At 36.8% G+C, this 25,242-nt stretch overlaps 1 protein-coding gene across 1 annotated transcript; it reads right to left on the bottom strand.

The window, feature by feature from the left end:
* Positions 1-1,447: 1,447 nt before the first annotated feature.
* rnf150a (ring finger protein 150a) lies at positions 1,448-24,876 on the bottom strand. Its single transcript, XM_051909793.1, has 7 exons — positions 24,171-24,876; positions 18,030-18,280; positions 11,648-11,719; positions 10,577-10,659; positions 8,625-8,721; positions 8,333-8,543; positions 1,448-6,846 (listed from the first exon to the last, which is right to left on the bottom strand). Exons 1-7 carry the CDS (start codon positions 24,622-24,624, stop codon positions 6,728-6,730), a joined length of 1,287 nt encoding a protein of 428 aa, XP_051765753.1. The 5' UTR covers positions 24,625-24,876; the 3' UTR covers positions 1,448-6,727.
* Positions 24,877-25,242: the final 366 nt, after the last annotated feature.

The raw sequence follows: 25,242 nt of genomic DNA, 5'->3' as shown, positions 1-25,242 counted from the left end.
CCTTGATCATCTTGATGAGAACTTTTAGAACTCAATACTTTTTGAGCAAGATTTCAGCACCAGCTGTTTTTGTAATGTGTTCAAATGCAGCCTTGCTGCTCATTTCATATGTGGAGAGGCCATTTACATAGGCTTAGAAGTATGGAAGCTTGTTTCTGCCACTAAATAAAAAAAATAAAAATAAAAAAGGTAATTGCAACTTTTTATCTCACAATTCAGATTTTTTTTTCTTTAGCAACTGCGTGTTATAAAGTGAGAATTGGGTGATATAAAGTCAAAATTGCGAGATATAAAGTCGCAATTCTGACTTAATCTCACAATTCTGACTTTTTGCCCTCAGAATTGCGGGCATATATTATAAACTAAATTGCGAGTTATAAAGTCCGAATCATGATATAAACTTGTAATTGCATCTTATAAAGTCAGAATGGTGAGATATAAACTTGCAATTCTGAGGAAAAAAAATACATTTTTTCCCCTCACAATTGGATTATTATACGCAATTATCTCACAATTCTGACTTTATAACCAGGGGTGCACATAACTTTTTTGGTCTGGTTCTCAAGGGAACACCTGGAGATGCTGTTAGGTACTCAGCAACTTTACACAACACACTTTTCCTACAAGTTGTCATCATCACTTTCCTCCTGACTGCTCTCCTCGCTATCTTCTACATGGTAGATGATGATGATGTTTTATTTTTATTTTATTAGCACTAATGACGCAGACAACAGCAGCAATATTAGGCTGCTGTCACTTTAAGACCGAAAGCGGGAACCGAATATACTGACACACATCCAGTTTCTTTCTCAACCGTTCACTTATGACATAACGGAGAGAATACTTGCCGAGACGGGTATTTTGACAAAATGTTGTGTGTATGTGTCCGTTCAAGTGCAAGTAAACGTGAATGAAGAATTCATTTGGTGTTTGAGCTCTGTCTGAAAGCCTCTCTCTCTGCGTACATGCGCTTCGGGTGTGTGAGGCGCGTGAATCCCGATTTTCGACTCTTCTTCCGCGTTTAAAATAGTTTGAATGTGTAAATTGACGAGACAAAACACGTCCAAATGATAACCTTTCACATTATGATGGTAAAACTTAGCAGTTAGTCCGCGAATCACATGCATGCCGAACCTTGGGGCCTGGTCCGTACGGATCACTGATCAACTGCGATCCGTCGCACCCCTAATAATTAATGAACACACTTATCGTCATGATTACTATCTTACCAGAGATGGAGAAAAACTACTCGTACTCCTGTAAGTAAACGTCTCCCTGGCCTGTCCCCAAAAATGTTGGTACTCAAAAACGCTTCCCTCCATGTTTTCTGGTACGCATAATTTATTTTTACCACGCATGTGCACCCCTGTAACTCGCAATTCTGACTTTATAACTTGCAAATGTATATATTTATATTTTGCAACTGCGAGAAAAAAAGTCACAACTGTGAGATAAAAAGTCGCAATTACCTTTTTTATTTTTTATTTCATGATGAAAAAAGCTTCCATATAAAGGCACAGGACACAAATATTGTAAATGAATTCCCTAAGGGGAAAAAATAAACAACAAATGCATGAAATGACTGCTTTAATGGACACACAAAATGATTCCTAGACAGACGACTTCATCAACCACAGATATCATAGAAAGAAAACACAATGTCATACTGTTTTTGCCACAAGAAATGTTACAATGATTAAATAAGCACCAAATCATAAGTACGTAATCATCTAATCTTATAAAATTCCTCTAAACAACAGTTTTATTCATGCCAGTCTAAAGTTACAATAAAATAAATCTGCAGATCTCAGGGAAATCTTGTGTGCTTTTTGGCCGACAGATGCACATAACACTGCACAAGCCTTTATGTTAAATATTACTGAATATGAATATCAGGATCACAGACCCCAGCTCTACGACTGCTCCCAGTTCAGTCCGTCTGCGCACGTTTACATCCATCACGATGATCATTGATTACCATAGTGCAGGACAGATGTGAACACACACCATTTTCACATGTCCTAACATCAGAAACATATGCAGACATACAGTATATGCTGAAGCTTTGGTTTAGTGTGCTGAACATTCATCAGTCCATCCGACTGCAGTAGTGCATTCTGGGTATGAGCGTGTTTAACTGGGGAAGTACATTTGAGACTATCTCACTGAGAAAAATATTTAAACATCAGTACAAATGCCTTTATACCTAATAAAATTAATAATAATTAATATCATTATTGTTTTAATAATTAAAATAAATAAAAGACATATTTGAAGTTGGCAGATACACAGACACACTGTAAACAGTCAGTCTGTATTCAACATTAACAGGCTACATGATCACAATATTAATATACTGTATATAAGGGAAAACTATTTAGTGAAATAATAATAATAATAATAATTATAATAATAATAAAACATAAATATTTAAAAGGGGGTGTTTCAGCAATGTTTATCTCCATGCGTCCTTTGTTTTTTCTTTTGTCTTTTTTAGAAAAATAAACCCTTTGATATCAAAATAACCATTCAATAGTCTTTCACTTTCCTATTGTGCATGATAAAAAGAAACGGTTATTTAAAACAGGCTTGTCAGTAAGGTACTATCCTTCTGCAAATGTATTGTGAGCAGCTTAAATTTGAGCAAAGCGCCCCATAAAATTTATGTGTGCAATTTCTGCAGTAACCAAACAAAATAGCAAAAATAATGACAAAGAACAAGTTTTTGGAGGAACAGGTAGTTCACGCCGCTAGTTGAGCTGTTCGGCCCAATTCAGCCGTTCAGATCGCAATTCTTTCCGGTGCAGCAGAAATTACACACTCCACTTTTAACTGGGACTAACTTTTTAAAAATAAAAGCCTCTGAAGACATTAACTCAGCAAGTTATTGGCAAAATAAATAAATAAATAAATAAATAAAAATAAAATATGGCACACTGCACTGGTTAGGGAGTGACAACTGCATTTAATTAATTGTGGGAGTGAATCGATCCTCATGATGGTTGACTCAGACTGTGTTCACAAGGAAATACTAGTTTATCGCATTCCAGTAGCGACCTTGGCCTCTGTATGTTTCACCCATTTCCCTCGAAAGGGGCCTCCGCTTGTGCTCAAAAAAGAGCCCCGCCTCCCGCCATTACACAGCGCACACACACCAGGGTTGAAAATTAACGGGGGTTTGAGACAAAAAAAATGCCACCAAAAATACTGCCCCAAAATCCAAGATATGTTGCAAAAAAGTCTCTGTATAAGTTCTTGTTTTTAATATTTATAAGCAATATCACAACAGCAAAAGTGCAATTTTCCCGAATATCAGCACGTTTGCAAATGTAAGATTGATTTTATACAACAATTCAATAAACAGTAAGTTAATAAGCTATTAGGTGACTTACATTTTTGACACATTATTGTCAATATTATCGGTTTTTCCTCTAATTTGCCAAATTCCAAACAGTAGAGCCATTGAGTGTCTGCGAGCAACACAGTTTTGGTTTCGTTACTGAATGAATCCGTGACTCGACGACTCGATTCACTTCTGCTTTGTCCATGAATGAATCAGGACTGAATGAATCAGGACCTTTGACTAAATGATTCAATCACTGACTTGTTAAAACAATGATTTGCCGCCACCTACTGTTTAGGGTTATCATTTAATTTTAGCTGAGGGACTGAAGGACGATGACTGAATGCTGTTTTTGTTTTCGGTCGTGATTGTATCAATAGATCTGGTTAAAGAGATATAATGCGTTTATAAATAGACTATTAAGAGTGAAATAGGAAATAACATTGTAAATATAACAGAGAAAGTAATTGCAGTCACATTGCATACAACGTTTACGACATTTCAAACTACAGACGAGCGGGGCTATATAAGGTCTAGTCTCAGCCTTACGCTCAGAACACACCAAGCCGACGGCAATGAACAAGTGGCGATGAAAGCAGACTGCGGGGTTGGCTCACGTCGGCAGCGTCTGGGTCCAAAGTTGCCCTGACACACGAAACCGACGCTCGACACCCGACGGCCAAGTAGCACATCCGTTCTGCGCCTGGGTAAGAAGAAATGTCTTTCCGTACCAGCAGGTGGCAGTAGCTGAACAGCCAATCAGAATGATCAGATGGCCCGACTGACCGACGAGCTCCGATGCCGATTCAACGTGTCGAATCGGCCGAAAAAAAGCTGACGAGGACCAACTTCAGCCGACGGTGCGGAACACACTGAGAAAACTTAGTCGGCCGATGAACAAAAACAAAAACAAAAAACCGTTGGCTTGGTGTGTTCCGGGCTTAAGACGACATGCCCACGGACCGTTGGCTGAACGTCTAATGCATATGGCACACTTATCTAGAAACACTTCAGGATTTTCGAAGTCGTCATCTGGTTGGTTGAATTCTACAGGACGTCCAGGAGATGTTTGTGTAGCGTTTCTTTAATAGTCCACCTGGAAACAAATGCTGTGACGCCAAACTCCCTCATGGAAGAAGAATGCCATCATGTTTATGAGCTGTAACTGTGACAATGAGTGCTTACCAGGATCAACCAAACACTGGATTTTCGAAAGTATGTGAAGTTCACGGTTCCATTGTTGTAGTAAACTTGCACAACGTTCTTGAATGAATAATTTAGTAGATAAACACCGGTCTGTTATTGTAGGGACATTGACTTTGTTTCCATGCCCCTAAACAACACATGGAACAAATAGAACTGTGATTGGTTGCGTTACATGTCAGTCAAACGTCCTCTTGGGTGGTCCTTGGCCAATGAAAGCTGCGATAGAGTCCAGACCTTCTGCCATCAGTCTGAAGTTCTGGTTACGCGAGACTACATAAGGTCTATAACGCAGTTATGTCATCTGCCGCTTTAAATGCTCGAGCCCTTTAAATTTTGATGGTTTCTGATTGGTTCTCTATATCAATATCTTTATCATTCATCAGCTGGAAAGAAAATCGTTATCAAAGGGATTCAAATGATATGGTTGTGGTGTGGACTTAGCTATTCTCATAGAATTAGGATGATTATTAAAATGTTATGTAGTGACGCGCCAAAATTGTGACAATCAAAGACATTCAATCGGAGGAATATGAATATTCGGTTTTGCCCAAAACAATTTTGGATGGCTGAAATTTTTGCTTCTCTGATGGCGTTTTTTGACTGTTTTCACGCTGAGTGCACGAAGTTAACAGGTAAAGCTGTGTGGACGTTAATTCTGGGTTGACCATATCGACGACTTCTACGCTGTATTCATTTAATGCATGAAACAAAACTTCACTGAACGTTATTTGTAGCGTGCCTCGTGCCTCGTAATAAGCTTTGTGCTTTGTAGCTTTTGATATGAAAGAAAATTTCAGCTTTCAGTTTCTGTCAATCAGTACAACTTACTGAAGTGTATCATGTCTCATGTAATCGCTAAATCAGTGTTTCAAATGCAGAAAGACGTCAATAAAACAGCTTGTAAATATGTCTCATAATGTTACATTTACCTCAGGAAAGCCATTTAATGTCCATAATTCTGTAGTTAGCTAGGAAAAATACCTAATTTTGCTAAATATATGCACTATATTACAAATATTATATTACATGCATATTCATTATATTTTAGTCTTAACCTGTTGTCTTTATTTAATGTATGTTTTTTTAAATGTCTGTCATGACAAGTTATTACAGACACTGTTTATTTAATGTTTATATTTCAACAACGAATTGGGGTAGATTAATTAATAGATTATTAAATGAACTTTTTTAAGTTTGAAAAAATGAAAACTTTAATTTCTGTGTTAATTTCGGTGTTCTGGTAAAAAAAAAAAAAAAAATCTGTGCATCACTAATAGTTGGTGTGAATGGGCCTTTAGTTATTTCTGATGTTCCAAGTTGTAATTAATTAGTTTCCAAGCTAATTGCAACATAACATGAAAATATAATCATTACTACCTGCATTTTGGTTGTAGAATGCAATTGTCACTCCTGTAATTAACAAACCTCTGTGTACAAAGCAGGTTTAAGCACTCCAAACAGGAGTGACACTGAATTTAGAAGTGTGCATGTGGCCTGAAACCCTAGTGGAATACATGACAACACTTTGTCAAGACAAAATTAGTGGAAAGAATGTGCTTTAACTGCTTTTGTGGCATTATGATTCACAAGTACTGCCTTGACACACTGTCTCTGGATACGGCTGCTAAAACACTCACCATATCATGAGCTGGGTTCGACTTCATAGGGAAGATCTTGTCGCTGTAGTGTGATATGACACATCACATTTCAGAAGATGCAAAAATAGTGTCCTGCATACAATAAGCACTGGTGATACTTCACTAAGAGCATCTGTGAGACGACATTGGACCGCTGGTTAGAGCACACGCAAACCGCTTTAGACACTCAAAGCAAATGTAAGTTACATTTACATTACGTCTATTCATTTTAGAATACCCTGGTGTGTACTGGCAGTGATCCCATAGGGAAGTTGAAACAGTCAAAATTTTCCAGAATAAAAGCGAAAACATCCCTTGTAGGACCATGTGGCTTTTCCAGTCTGGTAACACAAGCTCGGGACAGAAGACGACATGAAATTGAGGTTAATAAAGCCAGAGGAAGAGGACAAGCAAGCTGCGGTGACAGAGACCATGAGGTCAAAAAAGGAGGTTGCACACCTGTGCTGCTATTTCTCATGCTCTTTTATTGTCCCGCTGCAGTCCTGCTCCATTTATGGCACCAAGAGTCATTCAGTAATCTTCAGGACTTCACATCGTCCTGTTCTGGATCGGACTGAAGTTCTACATCAGACAGGACGAGCTCCACTGGCATGATGAGTGAGGTGTCTGAATCATTGCTCATGGAGGGCTGGTGCTCACCTGAAACAACAAAGAACATTACCAATAACGTTCTGGCACCAAACCTGGTGTGAGGCATCATTTTTGAATCTGAATGAAAATGTGAATACGATTTCAGAGCTTCAGTGTAGGACAAATGGCTTGGAAGATTCCACACGAGTTATATGGATTACTTTCATGGTGTTTTTTTGTCCTTTCTAGTGCTTGACAGACTTATTCACAGTGCTTGTGAGCAGCAAATCTTATAAGCTGACAAAAGGACTGATACGGGCTACAGAAGCAGCACAGGATCAGACCAGAGCTGCAATGGAGAACCAGGACAGGCTGTGCTTTTATTTGCTGCTGGTACCAAAAAAAAAAAATGACCTAAATATATGAGAGCTGAAAGTAGGTCACATACAAGACCACTAGAACAGACTAAAATAATCAAATCCAGATCCACGAGATGTGTAGGTCAATGTGAGAGATGGAAATTTCATGTTGGAATTAAAACTCCTTTTATATTTGTTCTTGCTAAGCATTCTTTACACAGAACCTTGCATTATTCGGAAACATTTCTTTATTAGGATATTTTCCCATTTTGATAGACCCTCTTTTGTGTTTCATTTTATACATGAACTAAAAACATAAAAATAAGAACATAAAAGGTCTATATTCCCACTTCTTTTGACTAATTATTTTTTATAAATTGCCCAGTTGCAAGGATTTTTAAAAATTATTTTATCCAGACTGGACTCACAAATAGCAATTACGTAACTAGAAAAACATATATTCAATATTCAATATAAAATGTCCATGATTCCATGAACTTGAACTGGAAATCACCATTTTAAAATGTCCTAATATTTCAAGGTTTTCTTTGATAGTGGGAATCGTGAATTATTAATATTAATATTCAAAAGTTTGGAGTCAGTAGGATTTTTTTGAAAGAAATTAACACTTTCATTCAGCAAGAATGCATTAAATTGATCAAAAGTAACAGTAAAAACATTTATAATGTTACAAAAGATTTATATTTCAAATAAATGCTGTTCTTTAGAACTTTCTATTCATCAAAAAATCCTGAAAAAAAAAAAAATTACAAAAATATGAAGCATCACAACAGTTTTTAACTGTTTTAACTATGTTTCTTGAGCAGCAAATCATCATATTAGAATGATTTCTGAGGGATCATGTGACACTGAAGATGCTGAAAATTCAGCTTTGATCACAGGAATAAATTACATTTTACAATATTTTCACATAGAAAACAGTCATTTTAAATTGTATTAATATTTCACAATATTACTGATTTTACTGTATAATTTTCGATCAAATAAATGCAGACATTAAAAAAAAACTTCTGAATGGTAGTGTATGTCACAATGAAAGTTATTCAGAGGCAATACATTTTAATTAATTCATAATTATTAATAAATAAATATAATATACATAATTATTTTCTCAAGAAAATGTCAAGATTACAGTTCATGAAATGCAAGACATATGGCCGTTCATCCATACTCACTGCTGGCGATGTGGTGGCTCTCTCCGGCTGGCGGGAAGGAGTCCATCTCGTGGTAAATGTGTGACAGGCCTATTGTTCTGACAGCTGGGTCCAGAACCGCCGAGCTCTCGCCCACTGACACCTCACTCGCCCCTGTCACAGGATTGGTGGGAGGGCCGCTGACGGACATCTCATAATCAGGAGGGATGTCATCAGAACAGTCTGTATTGGGCTGTTTGAATGGAAAATTACAGCTTATTTATAGCAAAACACAAGGCCATATGTAATGTTAAGAGCTAGTTTCTACTCTTACCGGGATGCCCAGGGCTTTAAGGATGTTCATTTTGCACATGGGACAGGTTCTGTGGTCCTGTAGCCAAGGGTCCACACAGTTCTTATGGAAGACATGACTGACAATAACAGCACAGTTACATTAAGCAGAGAAACATCTTACACAAAAAGACCAAAAATAGTGTTTATCTACACTTTTCAAACACATTTTAAAGAGGACCTATTATGCTTTTTTTCATGTTCATCTTTCTTTAGTGTGTTGCTGTTTGAGGATGAAAAAGGTCTGCAAAGCTACAAAGCACAAAGTCACTCCAAAGGAAGTTATTCTCTATATCAGTGTGCACTGTTTCTGAACTCCCTGAAATGCCTTGATTGTAGTCTTGAGCTTTCTTCTGGGAATGAACATGTCAAAACATTCCTCATTTTAATAATTCCCACCTGAGGTGTACACAGCAAAATCCCCAGAGTTAAATAAACTCTGCTCAGATTACATATGGTCCCTCACTACATAGTGTTAAAGTAACACTGAAGCAGAGTTAAAGTTAATGAGATAATTAAGTGATTAATTAAGTTATGATTGAGCATTAGTGATAAACACCTGCTGTTAACAAGCAGAATCACTGAAGAGAAACACAAGAACTACAAGTGACTACAAGCCACAGCCTTAGATGAAATCAACTGAAGATGAAAGACATTAAATCTCTCAAAATCTGATTAAACAACTCCACAAACAGCATATTATCTCATTAACTTTAATTCTGTTTCAGTGTTATTTTAACTCTATGTAGAGAGAGACCATATATGTTCTCTAAACAGAGTTTATTTAACTCTGGGGATTTTGCTGTGTATGCTAAATAAATGGGCGGGGTCTGGTAGAGTTGACAAATCACAACACCCTGGTCCAGATGACCAATCAGAGCACATTGCACTTTTTGGAAGGAGGGGCTTCATAGAGACAGGAACTAAGAGTCTTACTGACAGACTGGGAAGAGAGGAGCTGCAACAATGTCAAATATATGAAAAACAATGTGTTTTTTGAACATTGAACATGAAAACATTCTAGTAGACCCCCAAGACAAAATCAAGACTTTGTAAAAGGGGCACAATAGGTCCTCCTTAATGCAATTAATACATTTTTAAATGTGACTTTGCATTGGCTATTTTAGCAAAAAAACAAACAAAAAAAACATTCTTACACTGTTGTGTAAAATCTAACATGAGGTAACAAACTAATTCATCCAAAAATACAATTATTACCACAGACTGTAAAACCGAACAGTGAAATTAATTAAATGAAATGAGTTCATTTCACTCAAATAATAATGAAAGTTCATTGTACTTAATAGAAAAAAGTTGCATGAACTCAAAATTTGATGGTAGTAAGCTGAACTTAATATGGTTGAGTTGCAACAGATTTCTAATATCCAGCATGCTTTGCGTCAGACTGTATAAGGAAAATAAATGTTGAAATTAAGTGTTATTTTTGTGTGTTTTTGCACAAGATTAACATAGGGTACATACAGCAAGTTAGTGTTTAATGTTGTGTTATGTTGGGATTTACAGAGGGTTCTGTTATGTTAGTTCTACTAACTTTAAAAAATTGAGTTAGTTTACTTTAATGTTTTGAGTATTCTGAACTTATAAAGTTTTACTTTAGAGTTGGCAGCTCTAACAGTGATCTATTTCTGTCCATTGTAGACACATTGTAAGCAATGCTTTGGCATAGTAATGTTTATTTTGATGCTGCACTATTGGGAAAAATGACAGTTTTTCAGATTAAAAGATGATGGCTTTAGAGGAATAGTTCATTTAGTTCAATAGTTTTTGTTTGAACTTCAATATGGCACATAAACGCTAACTATACCAATAATAATAATGCATTATTTATAGTTTTAAGCATTTTATTTCTCTGAGAATCAGAATTCATCAGTTCAATCTACTTTTATGTCTTGTAATGTTTGCCTGAAATCTTACCGACACGGCAGGATCCTGACGACATCATTAGGTTTGTAGTCTTCGATGCACACTGCGCAGTTGTCAAAGTCCGACTCAGTTTCCTAGAAACAGGGGGCCGATAAATAATGTTGTGAGTAACCACACGTGGGCGAATATATGTGTACAGTTCCCTGAAATCTCCATTAGAGGAAAAGTAGCAGACGGGAACATATAGTCGTAAAGCATGTCTAATGAGAATGAATCACAGATGGGTGTTAAAGGACAGGAATCAGATCAAAGATACCCCATAAAAAGACATGCTGAAATGTCACATGTTGTAAGCATTATTGGAGAGTCATTTTTTGAATGTATGTTTTTTTAAATCATTTTCTCTTCAAATGTGATACATGCAATAAGAATTTAGAATCAGAACAATACGTTTTACACCAGTGTTCAAAAATCTGAGGCCAGTAAGATGTTTTATTTAGATGTTTTATTCAGAAAGGATGCATTAAATTGATGCATTAAATAAATGTATAATGTTATGAACAATTTCAATGTCAAATAAATGCTGTTCTTTTGAACTTTTTCTATCCAAAAAAAAAAATACATCACAGTTTCTACAAAAATATCAAGCAGCACAACTGCTTTCAACTTTGATAATAATCAGAAATGTTTCTTGAGCATCAAATCATCATATTAGAATGATTTCTGAAGAATCATGTGACACTGAAGACTGGACTAATGATGCTGAAAATTCAGCTTTCATCACATGAGTAAATTACATTTTTGCAATATATTACAAAAGAAAACAGTTAATTTACATTGTATTAATGTTTCACAATATTACTGTTTTTACTGGATCAGATAAATACAGCCTTGGTGAAACATTAAAAAAAAAGGTTGTGTAGTGTTCAATAAAGTTCTTTAAGTATACTGATAAATGTTTTTGTAAGAAAAGTTAAATTTGGAAGGACAATGTGTTTTTGCCCCATTTTGCATTATTTTTCATTATAATTATCACATTATTGCATTGAATGAAGTGTTTTTAAAATGTTCTCAGTACTCATAAACCAAGAAGTCTGCCAAAAAATACGAAACAAACCAAACCTTGTCACCCTTCCTGATGGTCCGTACTTGTAACTTGCTTATGGCCTTTTTTGCAGCGTCACCCAATCGCCTCTGCAAAAGACATGAAATGTGTGTTAGATTGTGCTAAGATGTTAGATCGGATGGATATCCACATCAGAAATATTAGATTCGACCTCAGACGCCCAATCACTGGCAGAAGATATATGTCTTCTATCAGCCTGAGAGTTTAACTGAGAAAGCCAAAGAAGAGCAGAAGCAGGAGACGAAGTGATGATAATAAAAGAGAAGAGTTTATTGAATAATCTTAGTTGCGAATGTTTCAATGCTCAGACTTCATCTAGAGGTTACAATACTCAATGCTGTGGCTTTGTCTGACCAGTGCAATTCCAAGTGTTATTATATCAAGGGAAAAACAATGGAAAATTACTGCATCACAACATTCTCTTATCTCCTACTAGTGAAGACAAACATCCCTTTAAACCACACAATCATAAGAATAAAAAACAACAGAAAGGAAATAATAAGTAATATAAAATATAAAAACATAAAATGACAAATAAATAAAATAATATAATGATAAATGATGGTTGCTCTCTACTTTTCCATCCCTTAGGAGGTTTCACCCTGTAATTTAGTACAACTGGAATTTCCAAACCACCTCATATTGCCTGTTTTTTTGTTTGTTTTTTAACCTTTTCCAACATTTGGCGATTTGTTGTGTTAACATCCCTTTGTAGTCTCAACAATAGGATATTCTATGCTCTAATACTCTTACTCTAAGCAAGTCTGGCAGGTTTATCATTCGACACTAGAACCGTCAGTTTGGGTGCACATGCACCATTCAGATTCCCAAAAGCATTGTGAGCTAACTATGGTCGCAAGTTCCTTCGTTATCAGCATAGTTCATCAAAATAAGCAAGCTGATGCTCAATACAATCTATATCTTTCAGTCTGAATATATACACATTTCATGCATGTCTTTTAGTTTGTCAAGAGTTTTTGAAGGGTGCACATATGCGTACGTGAGAAGAAGCCTATGATTGAATCTGGAAATAAAGCAAAATAACTAGAATTAGTCCACAGATGTCATGTCCATAATTTATCTGGCATTAATTCGATCTCAAACAGATTAATTAAAAGAAGTTCTTAACTACTTTAATTAATGCAGCCCAGACGGTTGAATGGCAGGGCTGTCCATCTCCAAATCAGTTAATATGCCGTTATTTCTCCCCATGTTACTTGTCCAGTTAAAGGAAACAAATCAAATAGTGGTAACGGATGTGCATACAGTGGCCATAATGTAGATGACTGAGGGAAATATTAACACACCCAGCAATTGGATATATTGAGCACCTATATATTGTGAGGTTGCAACCATAGATGGAATAATGGATCTGAGCAGGGCTTGACATAACTTTTTTGCTCACCAGCCACTGTCTCTAGTTGTTTTCCAAAGTTACTAGCCACTCAGCATTTTCACTAGCCACAATTTTGACAACAATACCATGGGGAAAAACTGCCATATAGATATTTTTAATATTATCTCATAATTTGGCAGCAGGTATATTAGGCTGCTGTCACTTTAAAACCTGACGCATGGATCCATTATACTGTTACACATGCGTTTTTGTTTTTTTTTGCAACTGCTTACATTCACTTAAAATATAACTGACTGTGTTTACATGAATACGTATGTGGATTGAAAGCAAAATCAAATACTGAGTGCACATAGCTGGAGTCCAACTTGGTCGATCTTCAGGGTGGTGCACCCATAAATCATCCTAAAAAGATGTAAAGCCCATTGCTTATATAGGTCTGTCATGTGACAAAAATTTAATTGTCTCTAATTGTGACCTTAAAAGCCTAGAATGTCTCTGTTCTTGAAATCTCTCAGTAGATGGTTCCTCCAGAAGAATCATCTCGAAATTGAAGATTGTGAAATTTCCGAATAACAGTTCCTGTTATTCTGTCTGCCAGTGTTGTTTCCACAGAGTGTCCTCTGTATGACAGGGCTTGAACTCAGCAAACTTCTTGAAGGCCGCCGAAATCGATCTGTGAAAACATAAAAACAAGAGAACGGAAAACAGAGTCCGCTCTTTTTGAAAAACAAGTTTGTTTAAACTTTGTTGGAATTATGTTGACTCCGTTACAACCATAGAGCTGGCCATAAACCATAAACCAATTTGGCTGGCAACTAAACTGTAGTTTGGTGTAAGCTAACAAACTTAGCCTTCCACCCACCATATCTTCATCATGAGGTTGGCCCCCAAGTCACTAAAAGACAAGGATCTTCCCCATGACTCCATCCTACAGCATTTCACCAGTCTCATTTAAAATGACTAATAAGTGTAACCAATAGATTAGATAACTAATAAATCTAGTCTTCCCTAACAATTTTACAGGTGAAGGGGTGACTAATAAAACTACATAGGAACCATTAATTTTGGTTCTAAACTTTGCCCTGGCACAAAACTATGTCCATGTCCCCCCTCTGGAGACTATTATTATGCATTCTGAACTTGATTTTGTGCCTTTTGTATTGCTTCAGTCAAAACCACACTATCCATTAAAAGAAAATCTGACATTAAATGTACATCTGCCTCAGCAAGATCTGTGCCTGGCAATGATGTTGGTTGACCTGTGATAATCTGTGATAAAGGACTCATCCCAGTTTCTTTGTTAGCTGATGAACGGATACTACACAGAATTAACGAAGAGTATCTAATCATGTTAGTCCTGTCCTGTCGTTCCATATTCTGCCAATCTTGTTTTCAGAGTGCGATTAACTCTTTCAACCGTGCCCAATTATAGTAGTTGTCTTAGGCAATGAATATGCCATTGAATCTCCAGAAGTCTACAGACTTCCTGACATACCTGACCATTAAAGTGTGTTCCCTGATCAGAAACAATAATGTGTGACATTCCCCATCTTATGTCTCAAACCAGTATTTTAATCGTAAAGACAGCAGTGCCTTTCTTGGTGGTAAAAACGTCGACCCCCCTTGAGAGTTTATCAACTAAAACATCCTGATAATCCTTGTATTTTAGAAAGAGTAATAAAATTCCATTGCAGTTCACAAAACTGTCCTGAGGGTGCTGGGTTTTCCCAACTGAACAGAATCGCCAAATTGACATCACGCATCCGTTAAATGCTTCCGTATTTCGTAAAAACCCATATTATTTACACATGAACACATTTAAAAAACACCTACACTGTATATCTTTCTTTGTGACCAGATAAGTAAGCAAGTTTTGGAGTGTATTATCCATTTGATACTTTAGAACAAATCCAAATCCACAGATTTTGCACTTTGGCTTTATCTGTGAGCTGTGAGAGGTGTTTTAATGTGCAAATGAATGCCTGAGCAGTGGAGATTACTGGTCAGCAAGGGTTCTTCAGTCTTCCAAGGGTTCATGAAGTCATGAACCCAACACCAAAGGCATAATGAAAGTCCGTGTAGATGTCAGCTGATTTGCCGTTTGCCAACTTACATTTTAGCAGCCTAATCAGTCTGAAACTAAGACTTCTCAGTCTGTAGTTGCTGCTCAACCTGACTTGCATTCCCCATTGTCCACAAAAGATAAACAGTGTAGAAAGTCAAATTAGAACTTAGAGTGTCAAATTGTTCTTTTACCCTTAAAAACCTTCACTATCTCAGCACCGTCTTGACCATCTGGAATTAGTTCACAAGTATACTAGATTTGATAGCATAGCTTTCTTATAACTGTTCATAAGGAAGCCAAGGGCCTTGAGTCATGGTGGGTTACTTTGAATAAAACCCCATAGTTATAGTTTATTCTGATCACTCCGATCTTGGGTTGACACAGATGTCACAAACCAATCCAAAAGATTTGATTGATAAACCTATAGCAAGTGGTACCTATTTCAACTCCTCAATAACTATTTCAGCCTCAGGAGTCCAGTCACTGCGTCCTGAGCTTTCAACAATTGTAGAAACCTGTTTAAAGCCGCATTTTCTCTGCATAGCTTTTAATCCAACTACAGCTGTAGTTACATTCCCAAAATAAATCTCAGTTCTTGGAAAGGTTTAGAAATTAAACGTGATCTAACACCCCTATCAATGTTGAATCTAAATCTTTAAATTTTTCTTCTTTCAAAGACTGATGATAACATTAGTTACATTGTTAAACCACCTGTAGAAATCTAGTAAAAAGTTAGTAACACTCACCAAAGCCAATTACAAATGGCAATTAATCTCTAAACAAAAATCTCTCTAAAATGAGCAGTTTCTCATATCATTGAGACTTCTGTAAAATAACCTGACTGAATCGCTCTCTCTCAGAGCCTGAGACAAGATGATTATTTCCCAGTGTTTAGGTTTCCTTCTGTCTCTTTTCCCACACACACACACACACCGCTGTTTATCAAGCTGAGAAAACTGACCAAGATTATGTGAGAAAGACTTTAATTCTTCCTAATTCTGAAGAATTATTTTGATGAGTTATGTTGACATAATAATATTAATCATTAATTTAACTTAACTAGTTCCCAGCATTCTTTTCATAGGACTGGATAAGGAGAGTACATGTTGATTTGAATGAAGTATTATTTCATGTGTTTTAGAAAAGGAAAAGACCCGTTAATATTTGATTTTCAGTTATGTTTGACATTTAAGAGTTTCTGTTATGTTGAAGTATTGCCTACACTGTATGTCGCTCTATGACTGCGTCAATGCCAGTGACAAGTAATATCTTACTTATTCATTAATTTACATGTTAGTTCTAACTCAGATAAGATTAACTGATTCCATGTTGAAACTACTCTATTAGAAGTTGTCATAACTCAAAATTGGAACGCAAATGGATTTGTTAATTTTCTGTTGGGTCTAAACATTATTTTTCCAGAGTTTAATATCTGACTTAATGCATGTAATGTTACTCCAGGTTTTTCTTGGAGTTTATCAATCTGCAGTCAAGATTCACACTAAATTTGAGGATGCCTGCACTCTCTGATCATGCTACTGTACATCTTTTGCAGTTATTATTGTAACTCATCAGTGAGATTAGTGAGATTACACTACAGTAAGTGATGTGCTCATCACATAGAAAACATACTTGAGACTTTGTTCAGTATTTTTTTTCCATAAAGTGAAACATTCAGAACATCCAATTATCCCAGTAATCATCCTCTACTCCCTTTGACCATCAAAAACCAAACATTTAGAACTTAGAAGTCCTACTTTCAACCCTTTCAATTCTTTTAATCAAACACCTTTTTAAAAACCCCTTCAGCTTTTCTAATGTCATTAGTTTACCTGAGATCACCTTTCTGCACTGTGATTATTTTTAGCACGTATTAATCAAGTAATACTGCTTCTGCTCATTTGATCTTAAAACATTCTTTCAACTGTCAAGTTCAAGGGTTAGTTCACCCAAAAATGAAAATTCTGTCATTAATTACTCACCCTCATGACGTTCCACACCCGCGAGACCTTCGTTCATCTGCAGAACACAAATGACGATCTTTTTTTGATGAAATCTGAGAGCTTTCTGTCCCTCCATAGACTTCGATTTTTTGATGGAGATAACAGTTGCTTGTTATTCCATCCTGTCGACAATGCCAGAATGTTATCAGGGCAAAACCTAGTCATGGATCTCCATGTCAGAAATATTAAATTCGACCCCGGATGCCAAATCACTGCCAGAAGATATAGGTCTTCTATCAGCCTGAGAGTTTAAATGAGAAAGCCAGAGAAGAGCAGAAGCAAGAGACGAAGTCATGATAATAAAAGAGCAGAGTTAATTGAATAATCTTAGTTGCGAATGTTTCAATGCTCAGACTTTGTCTGGATGTTTCAATGCTCAATGCTCTGGCTTTGTCTGACCAACACATGTTATTATACCAAGGGAAAAACTGCTTCACAACATCGTCTAATGACGTTAAAAACCTCGAAATGGAGACATTCTCCTATCTCCTTCTCGTGAAGACAAACATCCCTTCAAACCACACAATCATAAGATCAAACAACAACAGAAAGGAAATAATAAGTAATATAAAACATAAAAACTTAAACGAATAATAAACTTAAATGAATAATAATAATATAATTATATAAATGGTAAATGATGTAAATGAACAAATGATGCAAGTCAATCAAATAAGAATAATATGAATAAATGAATGACTACATAAATGACTAATGATTATAAAATTAAATCATGTAAAAAAAAAAAGAGTGTAAATAAACACAACACAGATGTATGGTTGCTCTCTTAAAATAACACACACACAGATTGTTATTGAGAATCCTTAGATCCCTCACATGCTTCATTGAAATATCTCATTTTAAATCAGATTTGATCCTCTGAATGCATGTGGTGTAAAATAAGTGTAGGGTTAATCCCATTATTTGGTGTAGTTAGCGTGACTCTACAGCACCTGGTTGCGGTCTCGTGCGTTGGCGTAGCGGAACCTCTGGATGTAGTAGAAGACCAGCCAGGCGAGAGAGATGATCATCAGGACGATGAAGGAGATGGAGACGAACACCACTGAGGTGCGGCTGACGTACTTCTGCAGGTTCCGCGTGCCGATGGTGATGTGCATGGCCACGGTTATGTTCTTCTCCAACAGGGCCACGATCTCACGACCTTTGGGCTCGGGAATCATGATAGCCACCACATCGCCGGTACCTAAAGGAATGATTCAAAGCTCAAATGATTCACTCAAAATAATAGTAGAGGCACAGAGATGACATACTTCAATGTATAAACACACCAACAGTCAAAGTTGTTGGCCATTGCACTGTCAAACACAATCCTTAATCATTAAATGTCAAATCTACACTCTTAGAAGAAAAGGTTCTATATAGAATCTTAAAGGCTTCTGTCAGGCGCTTCATATGTAGAACCTTTTATGAGTTAAACATTAAAACCATTAAACATTATGCAAAATTATGAAAAGGTGTGACTGCAGTCTAATGCTGCGTTCTCGCCATGTTGTAAGTACTGTAACGATTCTGAACTGCCTCAGGAGTACGCCACTCTAAAAAGTTTGGGAACCACTGATTTGAGTCATTTCTCATTTCTAATGTAGAACCTTTTTGGCATGAAGGGTTCTTTAAAAGTCAAGAGTCAAGAACCATGGGTTATATATCTATATCTATATAGAACCCCACTGAACCTTTTTTTCCTAAGCGTGTAGTTAAGCTCTACTCTAGATTCTGACTGAATCTCTTGATCTCTAGAAATCTCTGGAAAAGCCTTCGCTTGCATTTCCTGATCAGATCTGTAAACTTAATGTAACTGAATTAGGGGTGTGCACGAATAGTTGAATATTCGATCTGTAATTATTATTCGAAAAATAAAAATACTATTCAAATTTTACATTGCTTTGCAGGCCGTAAATGCAGTGAATCCATATTAAATCCCAAGCACTAAAACTCACAGTTATGATTAAAAGCACTGGGTGGCGCTGTGAAGCGTGTTAACAAGTTGATTGTATTTTATCACATATATATCCTTCTATCTATCCATCAATCCATCTGTCTATCCATCCATCCATCCATCCATCCATTTCTTTGTCTATCCATCCGTCTGTCTGTCTATCCATCAATCTGTCTATCCATCCATCCAACCAACCATCCATCCATCTCTTTGTCTATCCATCAATCTGTCTATCCATCCGTCTGTCTGTCTGTCTATCCATCAATCTGTCTATCCATCTGTCTGTCATCTGTCTTATCCATCCATCCATCCATCCATTTCTTTCTCTATCAATCAATCTGTCTATCCATCCATCAATCTGTCTTATCCATCCATCCATGTCTTTGTCTATCAATCAATCTATCCATATATCCATCCATCCATCATCTGTCTTATCCATCCGTCTGTCTATCCATCCGTTTGTCTATCCATCCGTTTGTCTGTCATTCCATCAATCCATCCATCCATTCATCCATCCATCCATCATCCATCTCTTTGTCTATCAATCAATCTGTCTATCCATCCATCCATCCATCAATCTGTCTCATCCATCCATCCATCCATCCATCCGTCCGTCTAGTATCCATCCATCCAATATATATATATATAAAAAAACCCCGTCAAAAGCAATCACAACAAATAGTGTGAATTTGTAAACCTACATTTAAATTTCTTAATATATAATTATATATTAATATATATATATTTTTTTTTACTGAATTGGGCAATTCCATTCATTGAAAAATTTAAGTGGTTAGATATTTATGCATTTTAACTATGTTTTTGTGTCTTTTGCTTGTTTCAAGGAGGTTTTTCAATGAATGTCTTCTGTACCATTCTTTTAAAGTCTGTAGGACACATGTAGCATCATCTAATATTTACCATATGAAACTGAAGACTTCACACATCTCAGCTAAGCTCAGCGTTCCAGTCTTTCTAGACTCAACTTCATGTTTGCTTCTGAGAAAGACAGTCATTTCATTCTCAAAATCAGGACCAGCTGGACTGAACAGTAACACAGCCAAATGGTGTGCTTAGGCTGTTCAAGTATGTTAAACATTGACATAGGTCAAATTCGCTCTTTTCTACTTTGGAAGGACTTATCTGTTTCAAATATTATTTCTAAGGATGACACTAATTAATACATTTTCAATGTGAGCATAATAAAGTATTACAAACCCGATTCCAAAAAAGTTGGGACACTGTACAAATTGTGAATAAAAAAAGGAATGCAATAATTTACAAATCTCATAAACTTATATTTTATTCACAATAGAATATAGATAACATATCAAATGTTGAAAGTGAGACATTTTGAAATGTCATGCCAAATAATGGCTTATTTTGGATTTCATGAGAGCTACACATTCCAAAAAAGAGGCCGGAAAAGTTAAATGTACATATAAGGAACAGCTGGAGGACCAATTTGCAACTTATTAGGTCAATTGGCAACATGATTGGGTATAAAAAGAGCCTCTCAGAGTGGCAGTGTCTCTCAGAAGTCAAGATGGGCAGAGGATCACCAATTCCCCCAATGCTGCGGCAAAAAACAGTGGAGCAATATCAGAAAGAAGTTTCTCAGAGAAAAATTGCAAAGAGTTTGAAGTTATCATCATCTACAGTGCATAATATCATCCAAAGATTCAGAGAATCTGGAGCAATCTCTGTGCGTAAGGGTCAAGGCCGGAAAACCATACTGGATGCCCGTGATCTTCGGGCCCTTAGACGGCACTGCATCACATACAGGAATGCTACTGTAATGGAAATCACAACATGGGCTCAGGAATACTTCCAGAAAACATTGTCGGTGAACACAATCCACCGTGCCATTCGTCGTTGCCGGCTAAAACTCTATAGGTCAAAAAAGAAGCCATATCTAAACATGATCCAGAAGCGCAGGCATTTTCTCTGGGCCAAGGCTCATTTAAAATGGACTGTGGCAAAGTGGAAAACTGTTCTGTGGTCAGACGAATCAAATTTTGAAGTTCTTTTTGGAAAACTGGGACGCCATGTCATCCAGACTAAAGAGGACAGTTCAGAAGCCTGCATCTCTGATGGTATGGGGTTGCGTGAGTGCGTGTGGCATGGGCAGCTTACACATCTGGAAAGGCACCATCAATGCTGAAAGGTATATCCAAATTCTAGAACAACATATGCTCCCATCCAGACATCGTCTCTTTCAGGGAAGACCTTGCATTTTCCAACATGACAATGCCAGACAACATACTGCATCAATTACAACATCATGGCTGCGTAGAAGAAGGATCCGGGTACTGAAAAGGCCAGCCTGCAGTCCAGATCTTTCACCCATAGAAAACATTTGAAGAGGAAGATGCGACAAAGAAGACCTAAGACAGTTGAGCAACTAGAAGCCTGTATTATACAAGAATGGGACAACATTCTTATTCCTAAACTTGAGCAACTTGTCTCCTCAGTCCCCAGACGTTTGCAGACTGTTATAAAAAGAAGAGGGGATGCCACACAGTGGTAAACATGGCCTTGTCCCAACTTTTTTGAGATGTGTTGATGCCATGAAATTTAAAATCAACTTATTTTTCCCTTAAAATTATACATTTTCTCAGTTTAAACATTTGATATGTCATCTATGTTGTATTCTGAATAAAATATTGAAATTTGAAACTTCAACATCATTGCATTCCTTTTCCGTTCCATTGCTGAGAAAGTAATCATGCTGTAAAACATCTGTTGCTTCAGACGATCTGAGTTATACGGAACCCCTAAAGGGACGTGGAAAAAAACATTTATTGGGATAGGAGGATTTTTTTTTTTTTTTTTTTCAAATCTTTTGCGTTCCCCCGAGAAACTTTGCGTTCCCACGCAAAGTTATTTGCGTTCCCTCTCAAAGTTATAATCGTTCCCTTGCTGTGAGCTCGGACAAACACTTCCTCTTTAATGTCCCGCTGGCTGGCAGTAGTGTTTCAGTTAGTAACATACGTTAATAATGCACACAAATAATGCGCAGCTCTTAGAGTTTGAACTTGTTGGACTCAAATATAAAGAAATGCAGTCAGTGCTTATGTCAAGCAGTTCACAGATTCGAGCTTCCCGGATTAATAACTCGTGAGCTAAACGTTGTTAAAACACAAATGCAGCTACTTCCAATCACAGTAACCTAGACAACAAGCTACAACAACCCAATTTTCCTCAAATATGCTTTATAATAAATTGGTCTCTGAGCAGGCGGCGGAGATACACGTCTGAAGGGACCGTCTGAAAAGTGCGAAACCCAAAACCCTTTTGCTCATTTTATATTATGAAAAATACTCAATAACTTCACTGTAACACACTGTACTGTCACCAAATTTAGTTCATACATCACTGCTCTCCTGCTGGTTAGGTAGGCTACTACAACACTTAGTTTGGCAAGTAGCACATAAACTTTAGCACCTTCTTTACACAAATTATGTTGGTACACAGCTTACACACTTACAACAGCTTTTGCATGATAATTGCTTACTGGATTTGATGGCATTACAATTTATTTAATATTTTTACTAATAACAGTAAAGTTATTGATTTTATTTAATAATCATAAAAGTTATGCTTTTTTTTTTAAATCAAGCTAAGTGTTCCAGTACAACCAGTACAGTGTGTTACAGTGAAGTTATTGAGTATTTTTCATAATATAAAATGAGCAAAAGGGTTTTGGGTTTTGCACTTTTCAGACGGTCCCTTCAGACGTGTATCTCCGCCGCCTGCTCAGAGACCAATTTATTATAAAGCATATTTGAAGAAAATTGGGTTGTTGTAGCTTGTTGTCTAGGTTACTATGATTGGAAATAGCTGCATTTGTGTTTTAACAACATTTAGCTCACGAGTTATTAATCCGGGAAGCTCGAATCTGTGAATATATTGCCAACTTTACTGAACTGCTTGACATAAGCACTGACTGCATTTCTTTATATTTGAGTCCAACAAGTTCAAACTCTAAGAGCTGTGCATTATTTGTGTGCATTATTAACGTATGTTACTAACTGAAACACTACTGCCAGCCAGCGGGACATTAAAGAGGAAGTGTTTGTCCGAGCTCACAGCAAGGGAACGATTACGAATCAGCGTATCGAATGAATCAGTGTATCGAATCATGAATCCAAAAATATTCTCGTCGCTTTATAATATTAATATTGAACCACTGTACTCACATGAACTGATTCACATATGTTTTAGTACCTTTATGGATCTTGAGAGAGGAAATGTAATTGCTGGCTATGTAGGCCTCACGGAGCCATCGGATTTCAACAAAAATATCTCAATTTGTGTTCCGAAGATTAACGAAGGTCTTACGGGTGTGGAACGGCATGAGGGTGAGTAATAAATGACATTATTTTCATTTTTGGGTGAAATAACCCTTTAAGACTCAAACTTTCTCCGATACAAAAACATACCTTGTGTGAGTTCTTGTATTTAATGATAATAACAAGCAAGAATGCAATTGTTCCCAAATAGCCACATGACTGCAAACGTGACTTTATTATACAACTGGTTAAAAAACAAAACGCACATTTTAAACACAGTACTGTCAGTATCTATTTTGCAACGAAATAATAGTTCTAACGAAAACCACAGCAGAACTAAAACACACGTCGGTATTTCGCGAACAATTTTGCGGCTCTGAACGAATCGTGAGAGTCAATGATTCAATGATTCATTCACAGCCACTTGCTTCGTTACTGAATGAATGACTCGATGACTCACTCATAAAAACAGTGACTTGCTGCCACCTACTGGCGGTTTTAGTTTAATATTTAAAAGTATCACTTCGTTTTACCATCATTGTATATTTCTCTATTGAACATTTTTATTTAAAACATTATTTATTTTATAAAGTTATTCATAAAGGTAAAAATATGCACTGGAAAAAAATCAATTTAGGGGGCAAATACTGTCCCTTAATGGTAAAGGTGTGACTGCAGTCTAAGTGAAAGAGACAATGAAACTGTACAATGAAAGTGCCCTCATAAACCTGGGATACAGTGCACATCTTGTACTTTTAGCATATGTTAATAGTCGAGAGAGAGAGAGAGAGAGAGAGAGAGAGAGGAAAGAAAGGAAAGAAAAGAGAGTTGTGTCCTCTTACCGTAATGTGGCATAGTAATGGTGTCATTTGAGTTGCTGGAGCCCACATTGAAAATAACCACAGCCGATGCATTGAGAGCCGCAGCATGTCTTATCTTCTCCCTGTAGGTACAGTTTCCTCTGGCTACCAGTGCTATCCATGGGATGTTGGGATGGGGAAGGGAGAATTTAATGCTACTGTCACATGCCTGTCTGTCCTGCAGAAGTGATGGCATAAACACAAAGCCCCTGGCGTCTCTTTTAGGAGAGTGCTCCCCATATCTCCCACATTCACTCTTGTCTGTCTTTATTTCGGATGTCACTGGATCCAGGTAAGTGATGTTGACGAAGGCAGTGTACCATTCCTCTTTCTCTGCCACTGTGAAGTCCAGACACAACAAATGTACGAAGCAAAACGACAGCAGCCATGTAGACAGGGCAAGACTCCGGCAGGCTTGGTTTAGGGACATTGCCATGTTTTCAGAAATTATCCCAAAGCAAACTAACCGTTTTGAAGCTGGGGAACGTCTTTATCCCGCTTCTTTTTCAGTACGGCATCACTTGGCAACCCCACAACACAAATAGAGGGTCGTTAGATCGAAACATGTCTCTGTCCAACTCCGTCGTCCTTTAAAAGTGGCTTATAGGTGCAGTCCACCATCATTCACCCAGCAGCATTTGCGTCTGTTGCGACGGACCATAAAGGTTGCCAGTTATTATTACTAAAACTACACTGTTGTGAAATCATGCAGTTGTTGGAGTATAACACAAGATTTCTATATTAAGCAATAAGGGACTCAAAACGTGTCATTTTGTAATTTAATAATAACAGCAACAATAAAAACTATCCGGAATCAACACAACAGAACTATCGCGCGACAAGATAGAAAGACGCTGATCAACTTTGCGTTTTATAAATTAAATAATGTAGATTAAGAAAAACCAGGTGCAATAATATAAATATGAAAAATATTATATAAATATATTATCTGCAATTTAAATAAAACGAATACACAGTCTTAGCAGATTTAGAAGTTCAGATTTTTTAGATAGGGCTTGATTTATTTGTTCTTCAAAAACAATAAAAATAAGCT

Source organism: Ctenopharyngodon idella, chromosome 1 (genome assembly GCF_019924925.1).
Source record: "Ctenopharyngodon idella isolate HZGC_01 chromosome 1, HZGC01, whole genome shotgun sequence".
NCBI lineage: Eukaryota > Metazoa > Chordata > Actinopteri > Cypriniformes > Xenocyprididae > Ctenopharyngodon > Ctenopharyngodon idella.
This window is presented reverse-complemented; position numbering and strand designations above follow the sequence as displayed.

What these genes read in the sequence shown, in the direction of transcription:
- rnf150a (XM_051909793.1), bottom strand. Translation starts at nt 24,624, where the DNA reads ATGGCAATGTCCCTAAACCAAGCCTGCCGGAGTCTTGCCCTGTCTACA. An exon ending in ACGCACGAGACCGCAACCAG is followed by an intron (nt 11,720 to 18,029) that starts GTGCTGTAGAGT and finishes TGTCTTTTGCAG; the next exon opens with AGGCGATTGGGTGACGCTGC. An exon ending in GTCAGGATCCTGCCGTGTCG is followed by an intron (nt 8,722 to 10,576) that starts GTAAGATTTCAG and finishes TGTTATTGTCAG; the next exon opens with TCATGTCTTCCATAAGAACT.